General features: G+C 39.1%; 1 protein-coding gene across 2 annotated transcripts in view; it reads left to right on the top strand.

Moving 5' to 3' along the window:
- Positions 1-3447: 3447 nt before the first annotated feature.
- The window catches only part of exoc4 (exocyst complex component 4), a 112908-nt gene continuing 102193 nt past the window's right edge, over positions 3448-14162 (top strand). The window contains exons 1-7 of one of the 2 annotated variants that reach the window (XM_008400669.2): positions 3448-3566; positions 4743-4932; positions 6071-6265; positions 8698-8891; positions 10663-10772; positions 12450-12550; positions 13120-13274. In XM_008400669.2, coding sequence (XP_008398891.1) covers positions 3487-3566; positions 4743-4932; positions 6071-6265; positions 8698-8891; positions 10663-10772; positions 12450-12550; positions 13120-13274 — 1025 coding nt within the window. In that variant the 5' untranslated portion in view covers positions 3448-3486. Of the gene's footprint in view, positions 3567-4530; positions 4616-4742; positions 4933-6070; positions 6266-8697; positions 8892-10662; positions 10773-12449; positions 12551-13119; positions 13275-14162 lie in introns of those variants that run through there. The other variant, XM_008400670.2, reaches the window with a different exon arrangement.

Raw genomic sequence — 14162 nt, 5'->3', positions numbered from 1 at the left:
GATACTAGAATATATCTATGATAGCACTAAAGGATAGTAAATTGCATAAAATGTTGTACAATTTATTGTGTTTTTTTGTTTCCTGTTTAATTTGAGAAAATAAGCAAGAAAGAACTATTTCTTACATTTTCATTTCATTCATTCTTGCAGGTGTAAGAAGTCTAATATTTGGGATATTTAGCACTGCTGGATGCCATAGGTGACTTCAGACCTGGACACTCAGGGCCGATGTTTTAAATAGCATCATATCTTATGATAAATATTTAAAAAAATAAATAAAGTACAAAAATTACACAAAAAAATGCTAAAACAGAAACACTCTCCACGGACTTATCTGTACACCACTGTCAAACATTCAGTTTTTTTCCAACTTAAAAACAATGGGTTCTATTCTGTTCTCACATGTGCTATATAGTCTCAACAACAATGTACAGCATTGAGAAAATAGCAGAAGTTAAGTTGAAAGATCAGAAACACATTTAAGAGCACATATTTGTAAAAATATTTCTGGGTGAATCAAAAATAAAATAAAACAAAATCAAAATTTTGTTTTATTTTTCCTAAGAAAGTCTACTTACTGTATGTGTATTCTATTTATGGGCGAAAATTGGAGGGACAAAATTCTTACATTTAAAACGCAACAGAAGTTAAACCAAATTATGGGAAAACAATTCAATTGTTAATGAACTTAAGAAAAAAGCAGCAGCAGCAACAACAACACACAACATGTCTGCATTTTTGTGATCACTTTTGCTCATCCGCCTCCCCCCCAAGTCAAACTCTATTAAAATAAAAAACAGTCGTAGAACAACTCGGTCTGTATGCACATTTAGCCTACAGCAAGTAATTCATTTTATAACTTCCTTAAAAATTATATTGCTATGTATAAAAAGGTAACTACATGTGAGCAGGGGTGAAAATAGTTTTAAATTCTTGGGGGTACTATGACAAAAGTATAAAGCACACAAAGAAGCAATTAGATAGATATATATATATATAATTGCTTATATAATTGCAATAAAAGCTGTGTAGCTCTTGAATTGCTACAAAGTGGAGCTGTATTTCCCTCTGCCCACTGGCTGCAATGTTGACACGTTGAGATGCCGTGAGACCTAAATTCTGAACATAGCCTTCCACATCGGGTTGATGGGGTAACAGGTCCAGAAGGGAACCACAGACGTCTCTCCCAGGCCAGACTAGACACATAGACCATCTTCATCAGTTCATTTTAAATCCTGCATCATATTCAAAAACAATGTAATTATTATTAATAATAATGTCACCAAAAGCTGCTACTGCTGCTCATCTGATGGAGACATAAGAGAGAAACTACAATTTTTTAAAAAACAGATAAACATTTGTTTAATCAATCAAATTTTATTTGTATAGCACATTTCAACAACAAGGCATTTCAAAGTGCTTTACATAATTAAAATAAAAACAGCATGTGACAGTGAAAAAACAGTTAGAAAGACAAAGAGAATAAAAAAAGAGGTTAAAAAAGATAAAAATATTAAAACCTGCACCCCTGTAGGACTTCAGTTAAACATCTCACACCTCAGAGTTTTAGTTAAGATGTCATTTAACAAGGATGCTCACACCCCTAGATATCGATTCGTTTAACTGGGACATTTTCCGGGGGTGGGGGCTTTACATAGACAGGGTGAAAGAGAAATAAAAAGAAGTTAATAACTAGATGAAAAGTAAAGATAAAAATATTAAAAACATCAAAGACATCAAAACCCGCACTCTAAACCTAATTTAGCCATAAGCAACTCTAAATAGGTGGGTTTTAAGTTGAGATTTAAAGGCACCCAGTGTTTCAGCTGTTTTACAGTTTTCTGGAAGTTTGTTCCAAATTTGTGGTGCATAGACAAATTTCTGGTTTACCAGTTGGTTTAATAAATAGAATACAAGAGAAGTGAAAAACCAACAGACTCATAACTAGTTTACAGGAAAGCATAGAAATGGACTCATTTATCTCCTTCCCAGCTCTCAGCAGTGTAGGCTGCTGACGCTGTGCTGCTGTTGGTGTTGAGTTCTCAGTTACACAGAAAAAGCTGGAAGACATTACGTTCTGTCTATTGTTTTACGTTTCCACACCTTACAGAACAAATGTGTTCGAGTGGGTCCTTTAAAACCCATCAAATATGAAGGGGCAGCGTCATTTCTTTGGGATCATCCTATATTCTATTTCTATGCTAACATGTAAAATTATTAAACCAAAATTATTTCTTTGCTCTTCTCCAAGCAGGCAAAATTTCTTGTCACAATTTACAACAGCAGCTGCAGCAAATGTCTGTAAGTTACATTTAATTTTACTTTTAAGGTATTTTTAAGTCAAGTATGATTCAAAATTTTAAACCTGATATAATAATGAAAAATCCAACTTAAATTAATGGTTTCAATATACCATTGTCAATCTAAACTTAATATTTCACCATTAAGATCCCTGTTTTAATCCATAGCCTCCTAAAATATACCCTTCTGAAGGGTTAACAGTTTGAGTCATGTATAGCTGATTTGACCGTTTCCATAGCAACGATCAGAAGCAAGACATTCCCCCACAACTACAGTGAGCTCATTGTAGCTATGACCTCTTCTATGACATACGTAGGTCAAAGAACATCTGAGGTTATGAATGCTTGGATTTCAGGCTTGATATTTATTCCCGACCCCACTAAGGGTCAAGGGTGTAAAGAAAATGGATGGATGGATGGATATTTATTTTACTATCATTAATAAGTGCTCCCCTGAACACAACGTTGGTTGATTAGTTAATTTTAAACTCCTGCTCTGCTAGTTATTATGATAATGGAACCGAAACGCACAGAATTGCGCAACACTTTGTTGAAACAATAATTAGGCTACTAAGATTATTATTGTTGTTGGATCATTAATTTGAGCACGATCAATTTTGTTGATTTTTTTTGTTGTTCTTTAATAAAGTTACGAACGTTTTGATAAGGAGTCAGAGGAGGACGTGCTGCTCTCAGCGTCCTGGCGGCGTTCAGTTTGTACTAATGTCTTCCGCGATCGACGTGTTGCGCCCCTGCTCTAGCAAAGCACGAACAGTTCAGAAACAAACAATATGAAATAGGGGGAAAAAAAGTTATTTATTAACTGATTAAGTCTGTTTTAGATTGTTCTTGAAAAACGAATCAGTCACGGCTAATTAGTGGGCGCACACGTGGCTGCACAGTGAACCCACTGTTTTTTACATCAGACAGCCGCTCCCCTCTCTTGCAGGTACTGCGTGCCCCCTCTAAATCTTTTAGGGGTACGCAGTACCCTGCCGTACTCCCTTACTTTCACCCCTGAATGTGAGCTGGTTACACCATCAGTTCCACAGGTTCCTTTGATTAATTCCGCTTCAGCCATACGAGTTACAACGGCTAGTTTCCACTTTAAAAATACAACTCCCAGAACACCTTGCGTGACCACACGCTCCCTTCTTCCTGTTTGAGTTCTGCAGCTGGAAAAAAAATGGCAGCTGAAACAGGCAAATACAGGAGTGCTGTGAGCAAAAACAAAGACCCTTCTGGTCTTCTTATCTCTGTTATAAGGTAAGGTTAATTAACATTTTATTTGCGAGGCTAACAATGCAGTAAGGACGTGAGAAGAGCTTTTCGCTGTTTATATTTGTAGTCAGATACGAGATGACAGCTAGCTTTGGGAAGCTACATGGGAGGTAGCTGCATCCTTCCTGTGTTATAAAATATCAGATAGAAACAAACGCTCGTTTACTCTGGCTTTTTATACATCACTTCATTTACAGAAACATTTTTCTATATATTTTATTGAGCTTATACATAATAAAACCAACACAATACTGCACAGGTGTTATACACGGTTTTGAAAAGTGTTGACAGACTGAGAAGTGTGGCGTGCATTTGTTTTAAACCCTTCCTGAATCAATAGAAGGGTTTTAACCACAATCTTCTGCACTACACAGAGCTACAAGTCTTTTGGGATAAGTCTACCAAGTTTGTACATGTAGAAACTAATACATGTTTTTGATCTGATTTGTAAAATTTTTCAGCTTGAGCAACTATTGCTGTATTTTGCCTGCAGCTCTCAATAAATGCTGTTGTTGCCCAAATAGAATGTGAAGTAATACACAAACAACAACCAAAAACACCCCTACATCATGATTCTGCCACCACTGTGCTTCACCATTATTGTGGTTTGTTCAGACCAGGGTGATGTGCAGTGTTATTTTCCTGCCAGTTGTAGTGTTTTTTCATCTTGGCCAAAAAGTTCAGTTTTGGTCTGGCCTGACCACCTTAGTCAGATCAGACTTTTACTTGGCCTTTGGCATTCTTTAACAATGGAATAACATGTGTTCAATGGTCTCATAAAAGTATTTATGTTTAGGTTTTTGTTTTAACGCATTAATTTTCCCATACAGGTTGGAAGTTACTAATTCAATAACATTGGAAGATATTTGGTTGAATTGCATTTTTTTGTAGCTACCAGAATAAAGGGGGACACTTCACAATCACGCACCACTTTGTGTTGTCAAGGAGATGGAATGTCCAGAAAATAAACTGACGTTTGTGGCTGTAATTTGAGAGAGTATGAAAAGGTTTAGTGGTTTGAATAGTTTTGCAAGGTATTGTATGTATTATGTACTCAGTCGTGACATGGAGCATGTTTCCTGTGCCAAAACATTCAAATCTGTCTTATGAATTATTCAGTCAAGGTGCAAGTTATGTCATATTGCTTTGCATCTTATTCAGGACTCTGTCCAGCAGCGATGATGTGCAGGACAGAGAGACAGAGAAGGGTCGTCTGGAAGAGGCCTTTGAAACCTGCGATAGAGATTTGGATAAACTGATTGTTCAGCATTACGCTGAACTCACCACTGCCATCCGGACCTACCAGAGCATCACAGAGCGCATCACCAGCTCCCGCAATAAGATAAAACAGGTACGAAGAAGAGAAACCCTGTTCACACCTGTCAGTAATGCCTGTCCTGGGTGATCTGGTCACATCCAGACACCCTTAACCACAGGTGTTAATGTGGATTTTATAAAGTTTTTCCTGCATTAGTTTAACTGTCTTCATTGTGTCTTTTCTCTTCAATGCGATGTTTCCTTTCACTGTGCTTCTAGGTGATCTGGTGGTGTAAAAAATCCCTTCTTAATCTTAAAAGAATCTGAACTCTACGGCTGAGTGTTTCATTTTGTTTTTTAACCAGTGAATGAGTGTAATAAAGATCTGTAGAGCAGCTGTCAGTGAACCGTCGAGTGTTTTGCTGAAGTGTGAGTTTGTGTGAGTTGAAATCTTCCGTGCATTTGTGTTTACAGTAACTTTAGATTGTCAGATTTCCTTGTTTCAGCTACACTTCTGGCACACTGAGAAGCACACCATGGGCTTAGAGAAGCCAAATAACTCTACAAATATACAGCTGATGCAAATTTCAACATCTATTTGTGCTTTTGCTACAGTAGTTCTAATGTGTTTGTGTTCAGATGAGATCTGAGCATTCAGGTGTGAAGCTGTTGGGCTGTTCTGCTTTTATATGATTCAGCCCAAACGCCTGCTACCACCAGCTGTGAACAGCTCCAGATGTCCAAAAACAAGCCAGAGTCAATCAGAGAATATATAACAAATCCTTTACTAACTTCCTGTTAATTCAGGCATTTCACTATCTCCAAGGCAACAACTAAGGAATCTGTGATGAAAATTCAGAACCGTTTATTTTCATTTCATTTTGCTGCCTTTGAGCCATTCTTATGTTGAAGTGCTGTTTCCAAGCAGAACTTGGTTTTAATTGAACTCCGATGCGCATTCTAAACTTTTATCTGATGAGATTAATCTATCTTTCTTCTGTAGTTATTTAAATCTTACAGCTGAAATGAGTCTGAAATTCTAATTACAGTTTTTGTCGTTCAAAACGAGGGCCTTCCCTGTTTAAATAAAAACCAAATGTGGCTGTGGATGCTGTAATTCTTTTTCAAGTTATTTAACGTTTGCATGAAAGCACAAAATCCCCTGAAAATAGCTTTAAAACTTGACATACAGTAGAACATTCTTGCCTAATGCTTTTTCTTCTGTTGTGCAGGTGAAGGAGAACCTACTGTCTTGCAAAATGCTTCTCCACTGTAAGAGAGATGAACTGAGGAAGCTGTGGATAGAAGGCATTGAACACAAGCACGTTCTCCAGCTGCTGGATGAAATTGAAAGCATCAAACAGGTTCCTCAGCGCCTCGAGACCTATATGGCGAGCAAGCACTACCTTCACGCCACTGACATGTTGGTGAGTAAAGTGTGGAGAAAGTGGAACTTTTTCTCGTTTTCAGTGTGCTTTAGTTTTGCCTATTGACACGTGGGGCAGTGCTGATGGGGGTTGCCTTTCAGCATCCTCCAACGTGCACATAAACACAAGTGTTTACAAACTGCTGCTACCAGAGATTGATTCCCTTGCTCCTTTCGCCGCTTTAAAGAAACCGTTTTCTAGCCTTGAATGGTCCAGCGGGTGCAACCCGCGTCATCTAAGTGCTGTGAGGCCACCGCGGACACGCGCGTACGTGTGCGCCGTAGCACATTTGATGTGTTTCGCAGTATCCTCAGCAGGGTGGGTGAAGGTTGGCATTGACAACTAAACGACCGGGCTCTGTGATCTGTCTGTCGCCTTCCTCTTTCCTCTCTCCCGTCCAATGTCACTCCCACACATCTTTCTCCTCCGGAACCGGCTAATAATTAGTTTGCTAGAATGGGAGTTATCTGAGGAGGAGGAGGAGGAGGAGGGGGATAAAAAAGAGAAACGGTGGCGCAACCACAAGACCGTGAAAAATCCTCTTTTGTGTGGGTGGAAGGAAATGGAACACCATTCAACCTGCGCTCAGTCAGTACAGTGCGTTTTAGGAGGTTGTAAAAAGTTCAAAGTCAGTTGGATGCATTACCTTTGTCATGCGAACTTTAAATGTGCTTTACTTTAGAAGCAGGCCGCCATTTTACTGCCATCGAGAAAGTGCTCTTAAGCACTTTAAACAAAACTTTGTTCGTTTTTATATTTTAATAGCTTCTTAGTGGCAGTGCTGCTGCTTTTCCTCCTCTGTTGGCATTTTTATTTGGTTATATTTGGTCCAGATTAAATCAGTTCAATTCAGTCAAGCCCATTTATGGGTAAAAAGTCATGAACACAATCCAGTCTAAGATAAATTATAGCACCATACAATATGATTAAAAAAATTTGAATCTGTCTTGGAGAAATAGCTAATCAGAAACTCACTGAGCCAGGGTTAATTTCAACAGGGAATACATAGAGTAGATAAAGATAACGACAGGAATTTCTCTGTCAATGATCAGAAAAGAGATGCAGCTTTGAACAAAAACACTGAGTCAGAGGTAGTTTCTAAAAGGGTTGTAAAGATGATCAATGTTTTGATAAGTTAAAAAAACAAAAACTTATTGGCTTCAAAATTAATCAACTGACTTTTTTTTTTTGCCCAAATTTTCACGCTTCTTTGGAAATCTTACATAATTTCTTTCTTTTTTTCCAAACTGATTAGTTTTAACAAATTCAGTCCTACTTTTTCAAGTTATTGTTAATTTTACATGCACTTACTCTTCTTTTTGTACTGTAGCAGGCGTTTAATGGCCAGGTACAAACATCCCAGCCTTCTCTTTGGCTCAGTCTCAATAACATTGTGTGGATGCATTTTTATTTTTTTTCAAATTTTTTTTTCAAACCAGGCTTATCTCTTCAATTAAAATTCAAACTGAGCACTCTTTGTACTCTGCAATGGCAGCATTACTTCCCAGGGGTTTGGTTTATAAAAACCGACCTTCTCTTTTCGTGCCCTTGTTCCTGTTGTATCGCTAAATCCAGGTGTGCTCAGGTGAAATCCCGCTTGGAGTGGAGAAGCCAGTGATAAACCTTCTCTTTCTCCTTTGCAAATTCACAAGAGGGTTCAGATTTCTCATTATGCTGACAGGCCTCTTCCCTAATGATGTTAACCAGTCTTCCACACACACACACACACACACACACACACACACACACACACACACACACACACACACACACACACACACACACACTCACACACACACACACTCTCCCACACACACACACACACACACACACACACACACACACACACACACACACACACACACACATTTACTGGCACACAATCACACACATATAATTAGACGGAGACACATCTGAGAAGTGTGTACCGTACACGCACACAGAGATCACATGTAAAGTCTTTCTGGCGTAGGGAGTTATTATATTTTGCTAAAGGAGGCTGATCATGAAGCACATTAACACATCCACTTGCTAGTCTGAGTCTCATTTGCATCAGCACAAACTTGACCTATGCCCCCTGCCCACCATATTCTCCCACCCCCCTTCCCTACATCTCTCTCTGCTAACAGTTCCCTCCTGGCCTGTCCTGACCTTGCAGATATACTTTTTGTTGCTGTATCATCTTTTTTTTTTTTTTTTTTTTTTTGATGCGCACAGCTCCTCATTAACACACAGTTAGAAAAAGATTCATTGCCATGAAAATTGAGAAATGTCATAATTGCATTTTTGTGGCGTGAAAGAGAAATCGACTTGGATGTTTTTAATAAGAAACTGAACAGACTCAGAGCAAAGTTTAACGTGAGGTAATTCTATTCGTTGCAAAGAGTTTATGGCAGACAGCAAAAAACAACACCCTCTTGACTTGCTTGCAGGTGACGGCCGTGGAGTCCCTGGAAGGCCCCTTGTTTCAGGTTGAGGGGCTCGGAGATCTTCGGCTGGAGCTCAAAAACAAGAAGCTCAACATCCACTTGGTGCTCATCGACGAGCTGCACCGTCACCTCTACATCAAGTCCACCAGTCGCCTCGGACACAAGAACAAGGACAAAAACGCCTCTCGCCTTCCGGGGTAAAAGGGGATTTCAGTCGCTCTTAACAAATAATTTCTTAATTTGAAATGATTTGCAGTTTAACACTATGGAGGATTTTCATTCTGTCATATTACCTCTCCATAATACCAGAATATATTGGCATTAAAAACACTGAACTTATTCGACTGTGAAGCTTTCCAGAGTAATATAAAAAATAGATTAGAATTAATATGGGGGGGAGTTTTGCCATTCAGTGTGTCATGGCAACTGACTAAAAGTTTCCAATTACTTTCTGACTGAACCAAAAACATTACTGTCATAAACAGTTAAACCTTTTATACATGTCGGTACTGTGCTGCAACAGCAACAAAGGAGTCAGATGACAAGCATAAGGTTTGTTTGATCCTGGGAGCAAACACCAGTTTTTTTCTACTTAAATATAATTATAAAACATGTAATTTCTGGCAGAGTTGGTGTTGATCTTTGTTTATTTAAGAAACATACCATGCACATGTTATTTTCACATGTTTTCCTTGATACCGACAGCAAGAGAAGTCATCGTCCTGGTGTCTCTGACAGTAATCGTCTAAATGACTGCCACTATGAGGTTAACTGTGACCTGACGGCCAGTTTCTAACTTTCGTTATGCCGCCGTCTAACCTATTAGCAATAATGTGCCCCCGCAGGCTTTGAACACACATTTGTTGCTTTCGTTTTCCATGGAAAGCATTCATTTAAAGTGCTGTTTGCACTTTTACATGTGTGTATCCGTGGGGGTGCTGTAATTACAGTGGCTGTGGGTTGGTGAAGCACAATGATTTATTAATAAGGGTCAGCTAGTGACAGGTTCTGGCCCTTCTGTATTGGGTTGCCTCTAACAACACACCAGCCTCCATGCAGCCCACTCACTTAACAGGCACACGGTGTTTATGCCGCCTAACTTAACGGACCTGGATTTGCTTCCCACCTCGGGGTTGATAAATGGCTCATTGGAAAGCAGCACCATCCTTACCAAACAGAGATGCAAGGTGTTTTCTTCAAACTGGAGATTGTTTTTATTTACACAAGTTCAGGTTCCGTTGAGTTTTTCTTTTTTTTTTTTTTTTTTTTACAACAAATGTCATGTAAAGACTATGTAAAGGACAACAGATCCAGTCAGTATTCAAATTAAATTAAAGTCAGTCCTAAATCAGACGATACAGTTGGTGATATAATGCCAGTTAGTACAAGGTTATCAGTCTAAAGAGGTCAGTGTTATTATATCTAGCTGTTCACATTGCAGCAATTCCTCATTCATAGAAGGCATGTTGTGACTGAAAAGGAAGCCGTCATGTTTAGCAGGAAGAAAATGCCAGCAGAAGCGAGCCTGATATGAACGGTCATCTGCTGTGTCTGGTTGGGGGGGTCAAGAGAGCGAATCAGCGACACTGTAAAGAAAAGAAAACGGCACCAGCACTTGACCTGGTTTAGTTTTTACAGGAAAGACAAACAGAGAATACCAAACGTTATTGGCAGTGTTAATGGAGTGAATGACTCCATTGGACAGAGATATTACTAAACACAGGCTGAGTCAGGAGTACATTTTAGGGAATGAAAAACAGACAAAAGCTACTGGCAGAAATTATTGCAAAAATACATAAATGGAGAATAGTTTGAGAAAACTGAGTTGGTTAAAGACGTCAGTGTGATCTCAACTGACTTTGAACTTTTTACAAGTCTTTTATGTAGTTGCATTCACAGATTAAAATGCGTAACGAAGAGCAAAATATTTAATAAATGATTCACTTTTCTGTTTTTGTCTCCTCTCAGGTCCTTGACTAAAGATATATCTCCGATGCCTGTTTTGGAAGTGAGCGGCTTGTCAACTCCACGCAAGCTTCTGGACTCTTCACAGTTCAGCACACCTGGATCCAGCAGTGGTATATATACATATACATATACATATATACACATTTTAGAGTGTGCTAGACTGATATAATAAATGAGAAGGATAAAAATGTTAACAGAGTATTTGAGGTGAAGCTACAAATCAAACATGTCTATGTTTAATCCATTCACATCAGGGAAAAAAACTATGAAGACATAACAACATAATTCGAAAACCAGTCCTGAGCTTGGAGATGGATTTTCATTGTTTTTTTTGTTCCACTTAAAAGGATACTAACATCTCCCTAGCTATGATTCATTTGCATGTCATTAACAAGGTTGTGAAAAACGAATAGGACAAAAACCTTCTTGGATGTCAGGAAATAGGCGCACAAAGTTTGCACACAGGCAAACACCCACATTCCCCTTGCAGCACATGTCATAACATCTTCAGCTATCATCATAATATACATCTCTTTTCTAACAATATAATCATCACCCGTCTGCATCTCCCCCCCCACCCCACGTGTACCATTAGTCACCCAGTGTCTCTGCGTTCACAGCAGGGAAGCGCCATCTATTAAGCTCAAACTGGTAGAAGCTGAGAATACAGAACCCTCACTGTGTTCAGAAATGTATGAGGTCTCTCTCAGTGGTAGGGGCGTAGAGTCAGCACCACATTTCTTCCAGGCAGAGCAAGGAAGAACACAAACAAGAAGATAATGAAAAAAGTTAATCCAGCAATAACTTGGCATTCCCTGGGTGTTTCTGAGGTTTTTTTTTTTATATTAAGGCTTGTACTTTTTTTTTTCTTCTTCTTCTTTTTTCCCACCACCCACTCTTGGCATTCGAAGTTAACGACTCATCGGTTTTAGCTCAGTGGATACCGAGCAGGTTTCTGTGCAGGATTAAGCATTCCCATGCATTTATATTGTTTTACATATAAATATATATGTATAAATTCGTGCGGTTTTCTCTTTCTGTGTTTCTCTTAAAGCTTCTTGCTTTTCCGTCTTTCATTCCACCTCCCATGCTGTCCTCTCCTCTCATTTGTATGCACTCCCATGTCATGCCCTCAAATGAGCACAAATGTATGAATTGCTTCTAATGCTTGATAAATATCTGCTCACTTCTCTCACACCGTTGGCTAAAAAGTAAAAGCTCAACCACAATTTTTCCCCTCATATTACACCAGCTGAACTCTTGACAATTAGCCGCCACCAGGTGGTAAGTGCCTATATACCGCCATGTTAACAACCGCGGTCACGACATAGCAACTGGCTTCCATCAGAGGCCTGGCTTTCCATTTTGTCTAATAGCATTAGAGCACCTCATTTGTAGATAGTAATTGTCATAATTATTACACAAGCTGCAGTTGGAATGGGTGAAAAGAGGAAATACACCCAAAGTCCATTAACTTGCTATAAACATTAACTCTCCTAACAGGCTTTGATGGGGAATTGGGAGGCCCCATCTAATGGAAATTAGAGCATCACTCGATACTGCCATTCTCAATTTAGCTGCTAATGTGGCTAACTCGGCTGTTGAGAGAGTGGGGGTGGTGTTTGGGGGACAGGTTCAGGTGTGTGTGTGTGTGCTTAAAAGGTGGAGCTGGAGGATTTAAAGACAGAAAATAATATGTTTGTGTTTGATCTGTTACAAAACAAGAAGAATATACTGGTGGAAATGCATCAACGGTAATTGTAATTGTGCCCATTTTTTAATTTTAGTGCGCGAGCTGCAGCAGGACATTCGTGATCTGAGTCAAGCGGACCTTTCTGAAGTGGATCCAGAGGAAAACAGCGCTGAGTTCATGGGAATACTCATCAAGGTATATGGACATTTAAAAAAAATACATAAAATCGGGATTCAATTAAGATATATCCTAAGTCTGCAGTAAAAATTGCAAAATACAAGTACAAACATATTTATAGTTCTTCATTTAATAATAGTGCAACCTCAAATTTGAATCTAATTTAGTGGGAATCTAGTTAGCACTTAGAGTGCTTTACTTTGATACTCCTGAATGAAGTGCAGTGGAAGCAAATGCCATTAGATGTCCCCTATATAGAAAGTCAACCGGTGTGTAGATTGTTTTTCTCTAGATTTTGTGACAGCAGTGGTCTTTATTTACAGTGAGTAGAAGACAATTTCAAGGATAAAGCTAGTCACATTTGCCATTTCCCAGCTCTAACACATTTTCTATTTTTTGAGTAGGTAGCTTGCAATGGGAAGTTGCTTAGGGGCATATGAATAAAAGGAACAGAATACAAGTTTACGTCATAACTTTTTATGTTTTTGTGAAACATTTTGGAAACCATGCATAATTTCAACATACTTTGATAGTACTTAGTTCTGACTCAATTTTGCTTTAACGGAAGTCTTGGTCATCTTCTGCAGGCCCTTGCAAAACTGAAGAAACTTCCTGATACCACTAAAGCCATAATGGAGCGACTGGAGCCCGAGCTGAAACAGATCGTCAAGAGATCCACCACTCAGATAGCGGATCACGCTTACCAGAGAGGAGAAAACCTGGCGCAGGAGAGCCAGCCGAGGTACGGTAAAAGTCAAAGGGCGCCATGCTTAAAAATAAGAAGGTTCAGTTGATAAATGAAAGGTTAAAAAAAAAAGAAGATACAAGCAGATTTGTTAAAACAGTATCAATATTTTCTTCATGAGAATACAAATTTGGATTTGAAAAATCCATTATTAAACAGCGTTGGTATTATCCCTGAAAAAATATCTTAATAAAGCTGCCACTTGTATCCCCAGCAGGATTGTGTCTGTATAAGACTTTTATTAAGCTGCCTGTTTGCTTATTCTTCTGAAACCATAGTATTCCCATTAGGATCCCTTACCCAGTGTTATTAAATAAAAAGACGGCGACTCCGTCCATTGATTGGAGGAGTCGAGGGTTGTCTTTCTCCCTGCAGGTTCTTAGTTAAACACTGGAGTTGATTATCGCATCAATATCAATATTCTGACTGCCATGGGTCTTTTAGATATATTTACAGCAGGCTGCAAAGGCAGACGCAAACATTTTTTTGCATTCAGTCCCACAGCTCTCATAGTCAGACAGTCAACCAGGTGTGAAACAGAGCGAAACCAAATGCTGGAGACACAGCCGGCCTCGGACCATGAAAACAAACACCGCGCTGCTTTAAACAAAGACATGTCATGGTTAAACACACCCATACACACAAACCAGCAGTTGTACACCTGCCTTATAGGACCGCCGCATTTTAAAAGCGGTCACGTTAGCCGCTGCAGCCATATGTACACGGCATGCAGTAATAAGAAGCACAGGTCTCAGCCCACTGATCCCAAACCATTTAAGAGGAACGTCTTGTTTTCTGTCAGGGATGTTCTCTCCAGCCCCGTTTGCTTTGTTTCTCCTGCTGCCGGTCGAATCTCAACTGACCTCGCTGTAATAGACCGCCGTG

The sequence above is a fragment of the Poecilia reticulata genome, linkage group LG23, assembly GCF_000633615.1.
Source record: "Poecilia reticulata strain Guanapo linkage group LG23, Guppy_female_1.0+MT, whole genome shotgun sequence".
NCBI classification, from domain to species: Eukaryota; Metazoa; Chordata; class Actinopteri; order Cyprinodontiformes; family Poeciliidae; genus Poecilia; species Poecilia reticulata.
The sequence above is the reverse complement of the archived record's forward strand: the minus strand, read 5'-3'. Positions and strand labels throughout refer to the sequence as shown.